Source organism: Enoplosus armatus, chromosome 21 (assembly GCF_043641665.1).
Source record: "Enoplosus armatus isolate fEnoArm2 chromosome 21, fEnoArm2.hap1, whole genome shotgun sequence".
NCBI classification, from domain to species: domain Eukaryota; kingdom Metazoa; phylum Chordata; class Actinopteri; order Centrarchiformes; family Enoplosidae; genus Enoplosus; species Enoplosus armatus.
The window spans coordinates 4255037-4276494 of NC_092200.1; the positions used below are offsets into that span (position 1 = coordinate 4255037).

The 21458-nt window shown below is 41.4% G+C and overlaps 1 protein-coding gene across 3 annotated transcripts in view; it reads right to left on the reverse strand.

Moving 5' to 3' along the window:
- The window catches only part of LOC139304352 (A-type potassium channel modulatory protein DPP6-like), a 174819-nt gene that overhangs the window by 116047 nt on the left and 37314 nt on the right, over window positions 1-21458 (reverse strand). For 2 of the 3 annotated variants that reach the window (XM_070928279.1, XM_070928278.1), the window contains exon 1: window positions 3944-4117. The exons of the other annotated variant lie outside the window; for it this stretch is intronic. In XM_070928279.1, coding sequence (XP_070784380.1) covers window positions 3944-4117 — 174 coding nt within the window. Of the gene's footprint in view, window positions 1-3943; window positions 4118-21458 lie in introns of those variants that run through there. 3 annotated transcript variants of the gene reach the window in all.

The window sequence follows — 21458 nt, forward strand, 5'->3', positions numbered from 1 at the left end:
TTGTTGCTAGAGCACAGAGAAAATCATGACGTTGACTGTAATCCATCCATATGCATTGTCTTGTGTTGGGTGGAGAATGAAGGACGGGAGGCCTGTGTTTATTTCTGTGCTGCCAACTGAAATATATATATATATATATATACACACACACACACTGGTCAGACACACAGTTGGCTCGCCCTGGTCGGCTCAGACCCAGCACACTACAAATGAGCTACACGTTATTAGCACAACAGCTAGCTATCTTGCTTGCAGAGTGCACCATTTCCAATGATAAGACCAATTTAGCACTGTGAAATGCATTATAGGGCCTGTGAGCCTCTAAGCCTTCACTACTGGATATATGGCAAGATAGGAAGGAATCACAGAGTACAAACCCTGTTACACATATGTCCTAGAACGCATGAACTTTTGAATTTTGATGTATTTCCATTTTGATGCTACTTTATACTTCACCTCACTTTTGAGGAAAATATCAAACTTTTTACTCCACTTCATTTATCTGACAGCTGTACTTACTAGTTACTAGTTACCAACAGTTCAAGTCAATAATTTACATAAAAAAAAAAAAACATATGATAAGCTTATAAAATACAATATATTGTTAAAGATTAAACCAATGGTTTCTAACCTTTTCGGCTCGTGACTCTTTACAAAAAGGCAGTGTCTAGTTGGAGCCTATGTCTATGAGTTGTCAGCAGGTCCACAGAAGAGAGACTCCCCTCTAATCCTCTCAGATGGTTCAAGGCCGAAAGACGTAAAATGATCCAATATTTCGCAAAAAAAAGAAAGAGAACAAAAAAATACAAATTTGTATAGCAGCAACGTTTTCTTCTTTCTGACCCCTCAAATGTATCTTGCGACCTCTAGGTTGGGAATCACTGGATTAAACTACCAAACTGTATATAAGGTAGTTAAAACTAGCTTCACCTCAACCAGCTGCAACAGTAAAATGCTACATACGCACTGACAACCTAATCATATATCATATAAAACTCACAGGGGTCGTTTTTCCACAGAACGAATACTTTTGATACTTCGAGTACATTTTGCTGATAATACATCTGTACTTTTACTTAACCAAAGGACGTGAATACTGCTTCCATCATTGGCTCACTATAACAATACACAGTAGTTTCTGGCATGGGGTATCCGAGAGTGTCTGTAACTAAAAAGTCACTCATTCGATACCTGGCGGTATCCTTCAGCAGTGAACCCCAAGTGTTAGAAACAAGAAAGAAGGTGTTGAGACCACAGCGCCAACAACTGAGGTGTTTAACTAGCACTTTTATCCAGAGAGACTAACAATGAGTGTAATGAACCCGACATCTCAAACATTACAAGGAAGCATTAATCAGTGATACAATATAAAAGAAAATGTGTGGCAGTAATGAGATAAAATAACACTCTTAGAAAGTGATTTGGTGTAAAAGCATCCTAATGTTGCCCGTTACTAAGATAGTCTTGTGTGACAGAGGAGTGCTGTGTGAGGAGGGAGTAGCAGCCGAGGATGAAGTTTTGAAGTGGCAGCGCGGGGCCGTGTGGTGGCCCTGCAGCGAGGCTGAGTCAGTGGATGAGCTCTTCATCCCAGTGGGCTCTAGTTCTCATCCACACAGCGTGATGTAAATGTCACCTCCACCAGACTCACTCATTAAGGCCACACAGCTGGATAGATGCCAAAGCTTGGGTTGACATTAAAGAAGAGTACTACTCAGGACTAGGATAATAGAGCTATATAGATAGAGTATATGTAAGTATATATAGAGTATATTAAATGGGTAGAGCATGATAAAAAAAAAAAAAAACACCTAAAAACCGCACCAATTAAACGATGGCACAGATGATTTATTATCACGTCTTCGTCCTGCAATAATCACTGCACAGGCCTGTATTCAAAAGTCTTTATATCTGACAAAGCTCTTCTTCTATGCAGTATCCCCGGCCGCACTCTCAGGTTGATGAATAGGGACTATACATCACTGTTTGTATTGATTTCAGATTACGCTGGAGCTCTCTGCACCAACAAACACAGAGACAGGACCACCGGTCAATAAATCAACCTCATGTTATATTCATGTACACCTCAACCAGTGTTTTACCTCCTGCACCGTTACTGTACGGCACGAGCTAGCGTGCAACAGCTGAGACACATATTTGGGTGGAGAGAACACAAATGTGTTATTAAGTATTAAGTATAATGCTTGGAGGTTACTGACGGGGAAAAATACTAAAAAACAAAAAACAAGCATGGCAAGTTTCTATTTGACTTTTTTTGAAATTGAGTTATTCACACAGCAGTTTTCTTTGACAAGTTATCAACATTTGATGTGGGTTTATTTGGACTTATGCATTATTTCTCCAAAGTAATCCTATAACTAGTTTCCCATCCCACCACAGGTGAACACAGCAGTTGTCCTGTCAGATCTTTACCTTCACATTTCTACCCACAAAGCACCAATCAGTGCTCAGAATGTACACAGGAGGACCAATTAAGTTCTGCCTCTTCGCCGTGTCCTCTCGCTCTGTGACGGAGGTTAAAGGAGCTGAAGAGATCAAAATGTTGCTCAATCTTATGTTTTACAACCGCAAAATTGAGGAACTTATCAAAAACATTACGACTGACAAATTTTCTATCTAGTTTGAACCTGGTGACAAGCTTATTTTTACCATTAGCTACCATGCTAGACAGATAGCTTACTAATGCTAACCACACAGTTAATGCTAATGTTTGTTAATAAGTACAAATGTTATTATTAGTAACTAAAAGTTGCTGTTACTACTTTAGAGATATGACAGTACTATGGCAAACGTTTTAATATGAAGGAATCAGGTTTCAGGCTCGCTAACTGTGGAACATCTTAGTGATATGATGCTAACTCTACCACGCTCCTAACTGGGTTTATGTTAGCGACTACATTCAGAGCTTAGACAACAAAATCAAATCTGAAATCTTTAAACTTTATCACAAAAATATAATAGAATTGTGACATCGTATATCTGGTAGTACCTAGAAAGTTGTTTTGAGCTATGAAAGAGGACTTTTCCTGTGTATCAGTCTTTCTATCTAGAATAGGAAGACTTTAAACCTCAACATATAAGTCCAAACCCTGAAATAAATAAGTCACACATGGACATGAATATATAAATCAACTGATAGTAATAACGGCAAAGGAGGGGGATCCATAAATGTATTCACAAGGACGGCAACAGAGTGCTTATATTTCTGGAGTAAACAGAAATTAAAGCTGCTTTGCTGAGTGGAGGTTTCAGCACCATGGAGAGCGACTACAGCCGGTGAATCCAGCCGGTGTTTCAGCACCGCGGACAGCGCCGCGAGCCGGCTCGTCCTACCTGAATCTTTTGGCACCGCGTCAGGCTCAGGCAGGTGGCTCTGAGCGGCCGAGCACGGATTATAAAACACCGCCATCACACACAGAGAAGGTGACCCCGATGACAAAAAGCATCATCTGGGGTAAACAAACACAGCTCTGAGTCTCACTGCGCGGTTTGCGTTGCAATTGGACACCACATGAGGGGGATTTCTGCTGACAGTGAAGACACACTGAGCAGGTTTGGAGATTAAAAAAAAACTCACATTAAGAATCGCGTTTCAAGGTGGACAAGCAGCACGTGATCAGCGCCTAACAACAGCATGTAGTGTTTAAGTGACGAGCCGGCGCCACTGAGCCTATAGTGCTTTGCAGGCGACGTAACTGACGCGTCACTTATTGACAGACAAGCCGACCAATTGATGCAATGACGCAGAAGTTTGACAACTTTGCCTTTGAAAGGGGGAGTTTGTAATAAACAGCATTAGGTTTTCTTCACTATATCCTGCCATTTAAAGTCGATGACTGTGTATGCCAGCGGGTTGGTTCAGCTGTAATGATCTAAACATGGTCCTAACATGTGACCGGACAATCAAAGACTGTAGGTTTCTTACATCCTCGTCCTCGCAGTGCCGACTGTACTGCTGCTGAAGCCGGGGTCGCTGGCTCTCCGCCGCCCTCTCCCCCTCGACGACACCTTGCCCGAGGAGGTGGCTCGCCTCCGGGGGGTTGGGGAAGGAATTGTTTGTGTTGATCTTGCCGGTGAATCTCTGATACAGTGACGCCATTTGGACTATTTGTCAAAAGAATAACTTGGCGAGTCTCTGTTCTCAATCAATAAATGCAACACACACACAAAAAAAAAAGAAAAGTCCAAGCTGGAGGAGGTCAGTGAGGAATGGCGGAGGTAACTCGATCAGACGACGCTCTGGTTCAGTTGGGGGGAAAATAAAGAAGAAAATCACTCCAACCTGTGTTCGGGATTCACATCACGTACTTTCAGGCTCACTGGTCGGGTCCCGCCGATGCTGCAGCGACGCAGTTTCGACACTTTCCCAACTTGATGCAAAGACAAACGCGCGGGGGTCACTGGAGAACGAATAGAGCACTCGATCCGGACCCGACAGACGGAGAAACCAGCCTCAGCGATACCCCGTCTCCCCGGTTTCCCTCCCGCGTGGTAGAAAGGAAAGTGACCGCTGATGAACGGTCAGGGACTAAGAGGTCTTTGCTTTACAAGAGAGCACAGAGACCCGCTGATGGACCAAACAGCTGCGAGCGACACAACGCAACATGGACACATCAGATATCAGAGGTTTGCGGGCGAAACTTATCATGACTTTGCAGATGGAGTGGGCTCAAGTCTCTATTAGTTTCTTATCTTTGCCTCCATTTGGGTCTATAGTGGGTGCCATGCAGAGAACAAGAGTGCCCCCATGTGGAGAAAAACCCGGAACGGGTTGACAGACGTGGCACATTTTCAGGGAGACAGGTTTTGATAGACCATAAAATAAGAAGATTAATCTGTCTGACATCACTCAGGGAGATTTTCCACACTTTCAATCTTCAGTGTTTTTTCTCTCCAGGTTTCATGTGACAGGTGACAAGTGATACTCGTTAGTTTTCCATTTCAACGCAATTGGTTGTTTTCTTCCCCTAATTCCACTGATGCAGCAACTTACTGGCGGGAATTTACACTGGCGAGAATATGTAATACATACATTTACACTTTCAGGGTTCAAATAAACTCATGTGCATTCAAATGAAGATGTTGCTGCATACATAAGACTTTTACCACCTTAAAAACAGGATAAACAAGCATTTTAAACATGGTGTACAGCATGTGGGTAGAGCTGCAACTAATGATTATTTTAATATTAAATGATTTGTAATATTGTTTCCCATATTCCAAGGGGGCGTCTTCGACAGTCCAAAACCCAAAGATGTTCAATTTATTATCATATGGGACAAATAAAAGCACAAAATCCTCGCATCTGAGAAGCTCGAATGTTATGACTTAAATGACGACTTTATTATCAAAATAGTTGCCTATTATTTATCTGTCGATCACCCAAACGTTTAATCGACTAATCATGGAAATAAGTAATGAAAAACACTTAGATTTGGTTTCTTTCAGTATACTGACGTCTTTTGCTTCCTTCGTCTTTCCCCACATTCAGAGGACTCTGACTTACACTTACAGTTATCGGACATAAAAAACAAAGCAAGGCAAGGATTACGTCCAGATATAAATGCAAATGATATTAAAACTGCTACGGTGTGTGGCCTCGCAGGATACTGAACACCTCCCTCTGTCTGCCTAACAAGCTGAGCACGCTGGGAACAACTCATCCACTCATCACAGCCCACGTAACAGACAAGTTCCGGGAACAGGTACAACTACTTTGGGAGAAGCTTAAAGCCTCATGAAATGCAAAACACCCTCCTCCAAAATATTCACAGCCTACCTGCAGCAAATCCACTCAGTTCAGATTTACCTTTCAATTAAGATGACTTCCTGAAAAGATTCACACACACCCTACCACTGCATGACTTGATTACTCAGCTGCAAACCCACATGCACAGACAGCACAGACTCCAGCTCTGCCGTGGTGCCGCAAAATATTTTACCATTGATTTCCAAGAAAGGTTTCATAAAGAGGGGGGGGAAAAATGCTGCCATGTGTTTCAGCACATCAAATCCATCTCAGACTCTGGCACAGGACCCACAAATGCAATTCAATTTCCAGGCACTGTAGTGATGTGATTAAGAAGAAGAAAAAAAAAAAAAGGCTGGGTAGCTAGATTTGTCAAACTGCAAGAAATCCTAAGGGTACTGATGCAGTACATTTTAAGGTGGACTGAATATGTGGAACATCTCCAAACTGATTATTAATAATGTAAACAATGAATGGTAATGCACTTCCTGGACCTGCAGTGTGGTCTGTCTGAACCCTCCTGCCATATCACCTAATTAGATTACCCCACTGTATCGACTGAGATCATATAAAGTACTAAATAGGATTATTTCTAGTCTTCCCTATGAAGAGTTAACTGCAGCAGGCTGTGGCTCTCTGACGCCTGCAGCTGGGCAGCAGAGGGCAGAGCTGTGTGGTTTAATCCCAGCCAGAGTCCTCTGAATGTGGGGAAAGACTGGCTGATATCAGCTGAGTGGGACACAAACCTCCAGAGGACGAAGGAAGCAAAAGACGTCAGTATACTGAAAGAAACCACATTTGACATACAGCATTAGCTGATCACGAAACAGAACAAAGAGATGATTTAGAGAAGCTTCAGCTGTATTTTATTTGGCCCAAATTCTCATTGAGTTGCCATGTAATCATGCGTGAATGCAACTTTCCCCAGTGGGCCACTGTGGAGGATTCCTGGAAGCCAATGTCAGGAAATTGTTCCATCATTCTGCTTAATTTCCACTTTTGTGCACTAATAACTAAAAAAAGCCATTTAAAATAAAAGCCAAACTGCTGTAAAGACAATAACTCCAGCTGTAACACTCAGATATTTTGGCAGCAGACATCACATTTTCTAAAACCGAGCAAACACTGCCATCTAGTGGATACATGCAGCTTCATTTATATATATTTACTTCTGAACTTGCTCACTGGGCTGCTTAACAAAAAAATATCAATGTTGCAAATTTGCTTTCATGCAAAAATTGTAAGCATGCCCAGAAGTTCACATTTGCAAGCGTATCTGCTTCTGTCAACCGACCACCATGATGGATAGTTTCTCATTTCATGCCACTGTGAGAGAGCTGTACTTATCAAGGCACATGTCTCTCTCTGGACTGGAACTACTTTGGAGGGCTGCAGTCTCTAAATCCTTTCCTCCATCATAAAGTGAAGGCAGTGTGGAAGAAGCCGCCACAGTAAGGTGGCAGAGGGAGTTGTCGGGTCACTGTACACATAGTATTTCCAGAAGCTGCGTCGCTGCCAACTCATTTGAAGCTGTGGAACTGCCAGACAGCAATTAATGGGCCCAAAGGGAGGTGGTCAATCATCCTGACAAGCTTTAAGTAACATGAATTAAACAAGAAGATCAATATCTTTGGTGTAAGAAAAAATGCTTTAGATTTAAGAAGATTTAAAGGGTCATTTCACCCGAACATGTACTGTATTTCTTTCCCCTAACATGCAGTTTTTCTCAGTTTCTCCTTTTAACGTCGCCCAATATAGCTTCATGTAATCTTATCCCACACTGTCAAACACTATCATAAATATTGTGTCTCTGCTTGTTCCAACTCTTTGAAGCTGTGAGTGAAATATTCAAACCCAAAATCCATGTTTCTTGTGGCTGCACTATCCCATCAAAGGGGAATATTCAAAACATCTGTCCAGGCCTCTCGCCCAATGTCAGCAGGGATTGGCTCCAGCCCACCACGACCCTGTAAAGGATAAGCGGTTATAGAAAATGGATGGATGTTAATGGGGTCTCAATAATATTTGGCTCGACAGGATAAGAATGTTATTATTTAAGGGTTTGGCTGCTGCCATGCAGAAAGATTTGGTTTTATTTGTCAAGATTTTCAGGTATTTCAAATTTCTGCCTCCACCCCAATACAATGGAGGTCAATGGAATTTGAGTCGTGGTGCTCACAGCAATGCAAATTACATGTTTAAAAAATCCATAAAAACAATGTCCCATTAATTCAAATAATCGACAGGCCTTCCTGTGAAAGGTTTTCTTAGGAACTACTAGTTCAGGTGAAAACAAAAACAAACAGATCCATTGAACTTAATTAAAAAAATAAAATAAAAAATAAAAAGGATTAAATCAAGGGAAGTCATGTGGTTTTGCTTCTCTGATTAAATGCACACATATGCTACTCGAGTAATTAACCCACCTGGTAAAGTTGAAATCTAGAAAAAAGAGAGGGAAGTTTGCAAACTATATGTGAGGTGAAAGACAAGCTGTTTGACCTTGAAGACAATCCCTCTATTTCAGCCGTGATGGGAGCAGGCGTTCGCAGCAGGAGCACAGGTTCAGGTGAGAGAGAGCGCCAGAACTCATGAATTTATACTGTGGTGTCACATTTCTCTGTTGCAGTCCATTTCTCACCGAGAATACTGTCATAAACCTCCACCTTCAATCCCAAGCTTCACAGAGGGAGGATCAATCTCGCCATTACCCGGTATATTTGGGTCTGTTGGACGTCTACTTTATGACAAGAGAACCCAATTTGCAGCCATAGTCGTTTCACACACCCTTACATCTGTCCCTAAGTATCGCCGAGATGTCGCAGCAGCAATTTAAAATATGGTAGGGTGTAAGTCTGATTGATTTAAAGGCTTCTTCCCGGGTACTCGCATTCGCTGGAAAGGACCAAGCTGAGTTTCAGCTTTACATTGAAAGCCTTTTTGCTTCTTCTTCTTCTATGTGTGTGTGTGTGTGTGTTTGTGGCCGCTGGCTAGAGGCTTGTTTTGAATGACAGGGGGAGATTGAAGGTGCTGGAGCCTGACGCTGTTGGGCTTAAAATTAAACGGCCAAATTAATAGGTGCCGTCGCTTGCCACTGTGCAACCACCCACTCGCCTCAACACCAATCCGACGACAACACCTTTTCTTTTTGATCGACACCTCAATCTGCCCAATGCCACGGCGCCCGATCTCTCACGACGAATCAAAAGCGCGGCGAAGGAGAAACAAATCTCGGAAATGACAAATAGCCGGAGGGAGGAAAAAGTTTAGGCGAATCATATTTTGCTCTATCTGCAGTTTTTTTATGATGTGTCTATGTCAAGTGTGGACTTCCGCTACAAAGTGACATGAAGCGTGGCAAATTGAGTCTCAATCCTATTTGGAATGGGTGAGATAAAGTCCCTGGGAAATTTAGAGGGACAGAGTGAGCAGGGAGGAGGGCTGAAGGGGAGAAAGAGAAAAGAGCCAGGAGTTGTGAGCGGGCCTGAGCCCTAACGGTGGCTGAAACATCGAGCACATATAAAGTTCAAGAGGCACGAAGGTAATTTGCAGATGCAAGGCTGGGAGGGAAGAGAAAAAAAAATGCATTTCAGTTATCTCATGCTTCTCTGTTGACTTGGATCCCATTTCCCAGACAGGGCCAGCAGAATAATTTCACGTATGGTGGAGATGGCGGTCCAAGTAGAAAAGGTCTGTTTGCGAAGGGCTGATTTGTCATTCTAGCGGCTCAGCAATAACCCAACAAATCCAGTCGCAGGGACGGAAAAAAGCGAAAGTGAAATCCCACGTTGAAAAGGACTAGCGACTGTGGGAGGTTGATAAATGCTCTGGGTGCTGAATCTAAGCCTGCTTTTTCCAGGAACGCCATGAATCACACCATTATTCTAAACTACTACTTTAATTAACTAAAACCTCCATTTTTTTTAACCCTTAACACACAGTTTCCCCTTTTTGTTTCCCCTTAAGTAGCTTAAGATGTTACAATCATCTTATTTCACATGGTGTCATATGTATTCTGTGTCAGCTTGTTCCAGCTATATGCTACATTATGTTTATGTATAAGTGAAATATTCATCAGCATGTGAGAGCATGTTAGCATGGATTGCCATGACATTAGGTACAGAAAATCATGTCCAACTATGGAGCATGTGAAATAACTAAGAGCTTTAGCGCCATCATCAGGTCAAAGTTCAATTTGTCCAACACTTTGGTTTATGACCAAACACCTACAAACCTCCGACATCAGCCTCTGCGTTTTAGTGCACTTAAGAAATGTTAGCATGCTGACACGCCAAGCTAAGATGGTGAACATGCTAAACATTACACCTGCTAAACATCATCATGTTAGCATTGTCATTGTGCGCATGTTAGCATCTTAGCTCAAAGCACCGCTAGCATGGCTGTAGGCTTTTAGTCTTGTCTCAACCTTTAAAATCCTCTTTTCTCACACAGAATCATATGTGTTCTGTATTAGCACACCCTAACTCTTCATTAAAGCTTCATGATGTTTACCCTCAGGTTTGATTTTTTTAAACACACATTTACCCCAAATTCAGTCCGACATATTTGGTATCTTTAAAAACTTCCAATATTCCAATATTTCAACTGACTCTGTGTGTTTGAACAATGTTTGGCTGCTCAGCATGAGTCCAGCAGTGGGCTGCTGCTTATTAAGAGGTTTAAATACTGTACCAGTCACTTCATAAGAAGAGTTATCGGGAGAAAAAGCATTACGAAACACTAAGAATTCAGGCGTCTGGCTGCAGCTCCCTCGCTTATTATTATCATTTTTCTTGTTGTTGTATTGCTGCAAGCAGAGCAGACTGCAGCAAGGCACACACCCAGAGCCCGCTGCTTATTTATACCTCCAGATGTCCTCAAGTTATAACTGTGAGGAGGTTTACAAAAGGCAAGACCAGGGTGGGAAAAGAAAAACAGGAAGGAAGAGCAGAGAGCACAATAAATGAACAAAGGGTGCAAAGTGACGTGAAAGAGGGGGATGAAAAGTTCAGATAAATTTGCCTCACCTGGACTGCTGGCATTTAAACTTGCAACACATGTACAGTACACACACACACACACACACACAATCTGTGATTATGAGAAAGCGTTTGTTATTACTACAACAACCTGCTGTCATTATCTGATGGCTTTTTAATTTGTTTTACGGGAGCATTCCAGTCACATTTTTGACTCGAGGCCAAGTGAACTGGCCAGAACGCGTTAGCCAGGGCTTCGCTTAGCACAAAATAAATCTATACATTCAATTCCACATTAGTCATTTCTCCACTCAGCTTCTTTTTATTTATTTTTTTATCTTATTTGGTATTCTGCCTCAGAAAGAGAAAAGAAAAAAACCCAACAGAAAACTGGTAGATTTAAAGTAATTATTGATTTATTTGAAGAGAAGTAGGACTTAAATGTCACAGAGGAGCTGCACCAGAGACAAATGTCCACAGAGAAAATCACTTATTCATATTTCAGCCTTTGCTGTATGTTGCAGTCAATCATCTGTCATTTCAAAACGAATCAATACTAAATCTCACCCTTTTTTTTTGGAATATATCCCCCATTTTAACAGAACTAATCTGCCATATAGAGCACAAATATTTCTTCACGCTGGATGAAACCTGAGTAGAATTTGTAACATAAACCAATTCAAGTGTTTTTCCGATAACACTTTTATCAAAATGTCATTAAAATACATTCTTACCCTCGGCTACACACTCACCCCCCGTTCCTTACTTAGCAAGTTAAGCATTTCTAGTGTTTAAAGTGAGGAATTTCCATCAGGGAAAATAGTTCATGAGCTGGAAACTATTTTAATGTAACAGAGTGATTGGAATTAGACACATTAGCTGGGAAATGAGACATCTTAACATAGAGTAGTGATGTGTGCTGTCTGCCTGGGGAGGTAGGAGGGGAAACTGGGGGAGCTTTGTTTTAAATCTGGCACTTCAAACCCCTCTGTTAGGCCTGGGGGCTGTTACTGGGCTGTAAACCATCTGATCTGCAGGTATCAAAAAGGGCTGACCCTGGGCCCTGGGCCCCAGGGCACGAGGGAGGAGAGCACTGGATCCAGTACATCACTGTGAAAGTGCACTGGTGGTGATGAAATGCGTACTGAGACCAGGGGATTCAAAGACAAAGAGGACACAGAGAGAGCGAGAGAGGACGGGGCCTGTCAAGATATGAAGCAGCATGAAGCTTGAAGGCTGAAGTATTGAAATGTTTTCTACTTCAAATAGTGTCCCTGACCCAAAGTTTCAATCAAACAACAAAAAACTAAAGAAAAGCCAGAATCTGCTGATTTCAACTAGCAAGACTTTCAAAGCCAACTGTAAAAATATTACACTGCTCTTTTCTAAACTACCCTTTGCTGATATCAACAAGGACAACCGCTGCTGAGATATACACCTCCACTTTGGCAAAGAGCCCACTCATGATAATTTGATGAGAGGCATCCCTGATAAAAGCAGTTCAATAAGTAGTGGTCAAGTTCAACAGGGTCCTCTTTTAAAAGCTGTTGTCCGCATGTTATGCTTATGTACCCGAGACCTGTTGACCACATTTACATAAACAGAATAATTCAGTTCAGTAGCATTTTTCCATGATTTGACAACTCTCAAATTAATAATCCTGTTTATTTGAGTCAGTGCTGATTATGTAAAGAAAAGAAAAAAAACTGTGACTACTAATTAACCACATTAAATAAAAAAAGCAAACATGAAGCCCGTTTTCTTTAGTTAATAACTTTCTAAATGTTGCCTCGCAGGATCGCTCCAGCAAATATGGCCTTGTTTGTTGTACATGGTTGGATGGTTGTGTCAAAGACTGCTGTTTATTTGAATCAGCCAGGGAAATAACAGGGGAAATAACACCAGCTATGAAGACGCTCATGCTTGATTTCTTTAAAAGACAAATATGATGGGATATTTGTCGATTCCAGTGTGCAGGCTTTTTTTTTTTAAATAGACGTTAATGGTATTTCCAGGTAGCCAGGTGTAACAGGATGATCAACATTTCTCAATGGCAGAAATTAGGGTCCTTACGTTTACAATACACCAGCTAATAGTCATGATTTATAAATGAAAGATATAACGGGCACTAGCTTTAACTTCTTATCAAATCGATATGCTGTTATAAATTGTACATTTACGTTTTCTTTTCTTTCTTGTCTTAATAATGTGGGAACATACAACGCGTGTGACCTTATTGTGAACTCCAGCAGTGCTGCCACCTGATCTTTCTGCCTAATTAAAGACTACACTTCCCCTCCCACTTACACAACACGATCTGAGCATGTGCAATTTGACCGCAGTTCAAGAAACACCAAGATGAGGTGACATTAGTGGCGTCTAAAAATACAAATGTTTGTTTCGTGCTGCACGTTACTGTAGCTGCTTCACTTTAATCTTATGTTGTTCACACTTGCTCAGTGTTACTGCATTGCTGCCTTAATTGCACTGGAGTCACATTTTGATAGACAGTGCTAGTAGGCATTTATTTGTTACAGGGATTAAACTGTTGGATTTCTATTAAAGTCTAGCGAACCACCTCACAACCCCGAAACTTCAGTATTTTCGTGCAAAACTTCTCATTTTTGTCACATAAATCCTCAAAGTAATCTGAAACTCGTGTAATTCCCAAAACAAGCCGCTGCAGCCAAGGCCACTTGACAAGTGAGCTGCAGCAGCGTACATTTCATCCCCAAACAAGCGGACAAAAGCACTAAAACGAGTCACTTCTGGCCAGAGCCACGTTCTGTCAGGCTCTCTGATGTGACGAAAGCTTTGACGGGCTTCCGAGGGTTCAAATGAGGGGGCCGAATAAGCAAATACAGGAAGCTGATTTAACGAGACAGGTGGAGAGTCTGATTTAACATCCACCTCAGCCCAAGAGCCTTGAGAGACGGAGAGTGAGTTATGAAGGAGAGCCCCGGGGGACAGCGCTGGCCCATCAAAGCAGCAGCCCTCCTGTCATTGTACCCGGACAATATAACACACAGACACCAGTGGCTCGACCCAGCTGTCCGCTGACAGCACGGTCCCGGATGCACACTTACTCTGCAGACTGTAATTAATATAAAATAAGACAAAACTGGCAACAATTCAGCTAAAATATGACGAAACAGCTGGAATACACGTTGGTTTAGAGTGAATTAGCATCAAGCAAACCACATGGGCCTAATAGTGCTAATAAAGAAAAGACATGGCTCTCAAACACTAAGCTGCAGTCACAGCCAACGATCCGGCTCAACAGTTCTTCAGTACGCACACTACAGTACGAGTGCAGCTTCATCCTTACCATTTTGGAGGTGGTGGTATCGATCTGCTGGGTGGCAATTAGCATTGACATGGCCGAAGTGACAGCAGAAGCTCGTTCAAACACTCTTCTTCTTCTTCTTCTCTCCTTTTCCTCAATACAGAAAAGTGCCGAATGAGTGGGAGGCTTCACCTAAAGTGGGAGGATTAGTGGAGCGTTCTTCCTCGAGCCCGAGACCCCCCCCCCCCCCCGTAAGCCAACTAGCACACTCCAAGCACACTTCCACGTTAGCCAATCAATCACATAGCGACAAGGGTTCGGTCTGATGCGCAGTGATCCATTCGCCAGGATGGGCTCTTTAGAAATGTGTGCTCCCCGGCTTCACTTCGCTCCGGCTGCCCCCCCTCCTCCCCTCTTCGGCGCTCTGCCTATCCCTCTTTGACTTTTCACAGCCTCTCGATCTTTCTCATTGACTCTGCTCCCTTATAGGGTTTATCAGTCTTTGTCTCTCCGAGACAAGTCGTCTTCTCGAACTCTCACTTGTAGTAGCTGCAGACTGTCTGTGTTTGGCTACTCTCCCCCTCCCCTGATTCATTCTCAGTCTTATCCTTACCTTTCTCCCTCCCCGCTAAGCTCTTCCCCACAAGAGGCTGGGTGTTTTTTTGGTGGGTTCAGCACCTGAACTAAATTGGGAGGTTTAAACATAATCTGTCGGGCTGGCCGTGGGAGAGGCATCTGCCAGCAGTCGCAGCCAAACAGCATTCTTTACATCTCCATCGCAGCTTCAGTGAGGCAAAGGTGTGTGTGTGTGTGTGTGTGTGTGTGTGTGCGCTTAGAGTTGGCAAGTGGGCAAAGAGGCAGAGGAAGGGGGGACGAGGGGAAGCAGAAGAACACACGTCTGTGCTGATAAAATGGCAGAAATGCAACAGAATGCTATGAACAGAAGCAACTGCATGTAGAGAAGATATGATGTTTGCATGACTCAAGTTACTGGATATTGAACATGTCTACAAGTTACACTAGAGTTTGTGTTTACGCAGGTCACCAGCTGAATGAGGCGTCGGCTTCTGTCCACCTGCAGATCAATTTAATCAGTCCCTGTGATGGGCTGTAATAAAGTGGTGGTGATATATTCGTGCCATGTATCGCACCTCGTAAATTACACCCACCTCTTTGGGAGATTGGTTCTGCGCCGTGCCCAGGACCAATCTAAATTTATGTAGCGTTTACAGCGTGATAAGTCAAAGTGCAGAAATAGAACAACTAGTTGTACGCTAGCCCAACACTAACCAGGCCAGAAGCTAGTAAATGAGAAGCAGTAAAAGACTACAACAGTGGCACTGGGCTCACAGCACTTTTGTGATAAGAAAGTTCTGGAAGTTTTCCATCAAGTTTAATTTGCTTGGTCAATATTGGTCCAACTCTGCAAACTTTCAGCGGCTTTGTTTAGTTGAGAAACGAACAGGGACAGCAGACTGGCTGCTACAGATGAACACCTTTGCGAGGTTGACAGAAATACAAGTTTTACGTGACCTCTCTTTGCTTTTTGTTGCAAAGACAAGAAGTTCAGGTAACCGTGGTGCGGGTTGGAAAAAAGAACTCAGGCTCATCCCGTTAAATAAAATATATTCCCAAATGAAATCTGTCATTCAAGCACTAGCCAGTAGCCAACGGTGTCGTCTGCTTGTTGGATCGTCAGCAGCGTCGTTCCAACAGTTTCTACACCAATTCTGATACCTCAGTTCAGGGTATCTGCCAATCCTGTTCCTGCACTCTGTTTTACCCAAATTCAAAATCTGTATATCACACTACATGGAAGTCAATGGAATAATTTAAGTAATGTAAAGCTATTTTATAATACAAAAACAAAGAAACTGCATTAATTGCGGATCGATCGCACCATCACGACCGAACAATCACAAGGACTTTAAGCAACATTTGGTCAGCAGTGTGGACATATAACATTCATTGCGTTAAGACTACAAGCATTAGGTAGGCAAAGATTCCAGTTATGGTTTAATACAGAAAATAGTCAGCAGTGACTTGAGACACAACATCTTTATTAACCACTGACCTTAACCTCTGTTGCCTTAACCTAATCAAAGACGGGACTCAGGATGCAAACGACGGTGTCTGGAGTCAAAGTCCTGCGCTTTGAACATAATCCAGGCAGCACAATTAAGCAATATGTAACGCAATTGCAACCCTTTAACAATGGCTTTCACACATTTATCCTAATTTACATTGCAGAAACACCGTTTTCAGATCATTCAACTTTGTATTTCTTCATTTAAGCCACCGTTTATGAGCACTTCATACAGATGTTTCACAATAAAAGTCTGGGAATGGAACAGATAATGGAAGAAACGACATACCCTGAATAGCTGGAGGGCTTTTAATGTGAAACTAATTAGGGGAATGGAAGAGGTGTTCAGTTTGCAGTAACATCAAAAGCAACAACAGGGACCTAACTGCAGGAGCAGATTGGAAAACAGGGAGGCATCTTACTAAAATATGATCCAATAGACATAAAACAGGGGAAATTGGATAGAAAAGCCTCCAATAAAACCTTGGTTTTCTATTCAGTTGAGGCAAATAATGGCATAGGAATTTATAGTAAATGCATTTTGGTTATCCAGGTACGAAACCTACTGTAAAATCAGAAATATCTGAGAGACATAACAGGAAACCATGTTTTAAAATCTCAGCAGGTCCATCTGGTCCATGTAGAGACCTGGCTCAGGCACCGGCCGAGCATTTTTCACCTTGACGTCAGATGTTTCACTCCGCACTGCCAGTTACTGCTGCTGCCACAGAAAAAAGGCATACAGCCCTACTTGGATTTAAATTGCTTGTATTTTATGGTTTACAGACTCAACAGACCATGTGATTAGTTGCCTTCCAATCACGAAAGCTTGCTCGATTGATTTCGTAGTTGGATTATGTGTTTCAAACTATGCTAATGAATAAACAAACGTTATGAAATGTACCAACTTTACATCAAATGTCTTTATTTGGACAGTCAGAAAACATTTAATCATTACATACATTTCACCTTTATCCTTTTTGTATAGTGTTAGGGATTACACGTTTGCTTATTTTGACATAATTAGTGTTAATTTGAATGATCAGACTTTAAATTTTAGTCTCTGTGCAACTTTATGTGACAAAGTAATTAACAGAAAATGCAAACAAAATAGTTGAACATGTACCAAAAGTCATTAAAGATTAAAAACAATATGAAATGGGTAACGGAGTGATGAATTTGCAGTTGGTTGAGCGTCCATTTTCCACAGAGTATCAAACACAGGCGTGATATTGTGTCTGGGCTGTTAACCAATACCTGGATAAGGACACCACCTCAACCCTTTAAACCCATTTATTCCATTATTGAGCACTGACTTTTCAATTCCCCCAGATCACAAGAGAGGAGCGAAGAGACAAAATGAAAAAAGTCCCTGAGGTCTGAAGAAGCACAGAAGGCAATTCCAACATATTGTCTACGAGGACGAAAGCTGGATGGAAGCCGGAGCCAGCCAGGTAAGACTACTACGTTTACGGAAAGAAACAAAGGCTAAAATGAAAATCAAAAATCAGATTTTCAAACGGTGAAACGATGATAAAAATCTGGTGAGATAAAACGTGTGCAGTGGGCCGCTGTGAACGCTTTTAATGGGACAAAATGTCCAACTGGCAAATTTATTCCGAGCATTGTTTGGTGGAAAACAGGAAGCAAAACACATCGCTCGGAGTCATCCCACTGAAAAACGACCGTGATGTAGTACAAATCCATTTCAGAATAGCTTTCCAGTTTTTTGATTAGCAAGCAGTTCAGCATTTTGATAATTTAATCTGGCCTCTGAATTGAATTTGTATTACAGCCATAGTTAATAACTTGACATTCAGCGTATGACTGTGCTATTTAGATAAGTGATGGTCCTTCTTTGAACACCCACATGCTTCTATGCCAAATTGCCCCATTGCTCATAATAAAACCTGTGTCTGAGAGACTCTTCTGCCGTTATATTTTATTGGAATTGTTATTAATAGGACTATCAGAATATAATGCCAGGTCCATATGTAGAGATACCATAAAACAAAAAACAAAAAAACCCAGAAGAATCTTTGGGGAGGATTTGAGGAGATAAAGGAAGTCTGCGATGGCGTGTATGAATAAAAGATGAAAGTTTTGACTTGGCTCCAAGTTCCTTCTCTCTTGTGGCTCATCTCAATTACTATAGAGGCAGTTTGGTACATAAGTAAGTACACTCTAAAGAGGAGACGATGTGGAACGCTCAAGGAAATTTCTCATTTTTAATACGAGGAGGACAATGACTGACACTTCAGAAAGAGACAAAACTCCCTAAACACAGAGGAACTTCACAATATGGTGAAGCTCAACCTACATTTTCCGCTGTGCTGCGCGTTAAAGAAGAGCTCCAGTGCCATGAAGCACTTCAATCAATCACGGCTGGACAGCAGATAAAGGCTCTGTACTGGTCTACCGTTTAAAGGGAGGAAATGTGATTCTGTTCTTGATTCTTGTGAAAATTTAAGGCTCATCATTTTTTATTTTATTTGATTGTTTTTCTTCCGCTGTAAGAAGACAGAAATTCATCGCAATTTACAGTAAATGAGACCAAGTCACGACGAGCACAGCTCAGAATACACAGAAAATGTAGGAAAACGTGGGAAGAAAACACAAATAAAGTGCTAATCGTGCACCACAAGTTCCTCAAAGTACTAGAAAAATAGAAAATAAATAGCTGAAGTAAACACTTAAATGTTGCAAATTGTCATTTCACCCAGATGTTCATTTCATTTATATATCTTTCCCAATATCCATCCATAAAAAAAAAATCTATCGATAAATTGTATGTATGCATGCTAATGTTAGCATTTAGCTCAAACTACTGCTGTGTCTAAGTGCAGCATCGCAGAGCTGCTAGCATGGCTGCAGACTCTTAAGTCTTCTGAAAAGGAAATAAAACTGATTTAAGTGTTCACACATGTTCTTGGCTTTTCTGTGCACAGCTCAGAATATGCATCTGATAAAAGAAAATTAACATAAATAATTCAACTATACTATTAAACACTGTAAATTGTACCTTTAAAGTCAATTTTTCACCCAAATGTTTGTATGTTTATGTTGTTTTCCCTGAGTTTTACCAACACAAAGAAAGGAAACAGTGACCTCGAGAACAAAATGTAAGAACAGAGGTAACGTCTGACATTTCCATGCATGTTCTATCCCTACAGGGTTTGAATAATATGACCGTTTAAATGCCAATCAATACCAATACTTTAAACCCAAGCAGAGCCAGAAACTCATCATGCCTTGAAATAAAGAATAATTTCAGAAGAAACATTATAGATAAGTTAAGTGTTAAGAACGTAAAATAGCTGGACAAACCTTCATTTTTAACAACAATTAAACAACAATCTTCACTAATCAAGCTCAATTTGTCAAAGTAAACCTTCAGTGTAAAGACCAACCTCCTGTTAAAGGCTCAGCAGTGACAAAATATTCATTTAATGAGAAGTCTGCAGAGAGAGATTAACTTAACTCAATACTGCACTCAACAAAACAATCTGTCTTGGACAGAATAGATGAGGGACAATGCTCCTTTTGACTAATTGCCTTTTAAGCTGACTTCTGCCTGACGCAAAAGGGCAAAGTAATTCACCGACACCAACAAACAACTCGACCATTCACTCAGCCGAGAGGGTGTTTTAACCAAAACGCCAAGACATTAATCCAAGGCACCTCCTCCATTAGCCTCAGCTTGTCAGAAGTGAAATTGGAGCGAGAAAAGCCCACTTCACTGGCATATAGTTAATTTCATGCCGTGCTGAAGAGAGACAGGGATGGGCAGAGAGAAAGCGCTTTAGGTCGAGGACTTTACAGCACTCATAAATACTCATCCATTAGTTTTGGAATTTAATTCCTCCTTCCACCCTCTGGAGTTTGGCTTGAATGGGAGGGATGAGTCCAAGGTCAGAACCACTCCTCGCTCTGACCATTGATCTGAACGCCAGGCCAATTCAGCCGAATATGATTGATGACAACCTCAGCCAATCAGGTGGCACAGGCAGGAGAGGCCAATATGGTGACAGATGTGGGAGCATGTGCACTATACGTTTAATAATGTAAAAGCTCAAGGTAAATGACAGCAGGACCAGGAGGGGGAATGTCATTTCTCACCACAATTTCAGAGACTACCTGCTGATGTGGTTTCCTGCGTCTGCTGCACCATCAGATGAGCTGCACGCTGGACAGATAAATGGATTTCATCCGACTTTGAAAGAGGATTAAAAACAAGAGCAAATGAAAAAAAAGTTTCAAGACTTCAGCAGAAGTTCATGAGGTTAGTTTTGGAAAACCCTGACATCAACCAAGACTAGGCTAGCAGGCCTGTTGTTTATCCTTCTTTCTTTTTCTTGGTTTATTTCCTCTTACTAAAACCATCTCTTTACGAACAAAGAACTCGCAACTTGTACTAAAACGTAAGAACAAACCTTCTGACGGCTTAGCTGTAGCGTCTAAGTCTGTATAAGTCTGAAACTGTTTTAAAATTCAAATATACATGATTGTATCCCTCAAATCTGATCAAAAACTACAAAACTAATTCTCATGTTAAACCCTTCTAGTTTGTTTAAAGCAATTAAGTGTGCATGAGAAAAGCAGGCAATTCCAATTCATAAATAAATTAAATATAAATATTTTCAACACTATGAAATGTAAGTAGGATTTGTTTCCCCACTCCTAATTTAGTGATAAATAAAAGATGTGCCTTCCTATGAATACAAAAACGCACCAAACCTTCTCTGAAAAATGGTCCAGTCTTATACAAAATAATAAACTAATTTGTGGACACAACTGGTGGCAACCCTTATAATTTTAAAACTTTCCTCTTTTATAAAATCCTAAACAATGCAGATTAAATGTTTCAGATTGAACTCTGTACAAATGCAAAAACTTTGTTTCCTCTCTGTCTAAATTTCGAGGCTGCAGCCTGGCCACCGTATTGCTGCTTGCAGCTATAATTTAATTTTGTTTCAGCCGCCCTGTGACCGTGACCTTATATCATAAACCCTCAGAACCTTTCAGGGCTATCTCCAACTGCAGCACATAACTATCCGTCCTGGATGGAGAGCTACAAATCCTGGAAATGAAAAATAGGTAAAGGAAAATTCCATCCTCAGATACTTCTTACACCTGTAGTTAATGATGTTTGGTTTTTTTTCTTTTGGTGTTAGGTGTTTTCCTGCTTGTATAAAAACAGGTGACAACGCTCTGCATCCAGAATGTGCAGGTGTGCAAAATGAGCGTTAAGAGAACTGGAGCTTTTCCAGTTCAGGAAAAGACGAATCAAACGGCTGACTTCCACTGCATCTTGTGGTTTTAATGAATTATGATCAATCG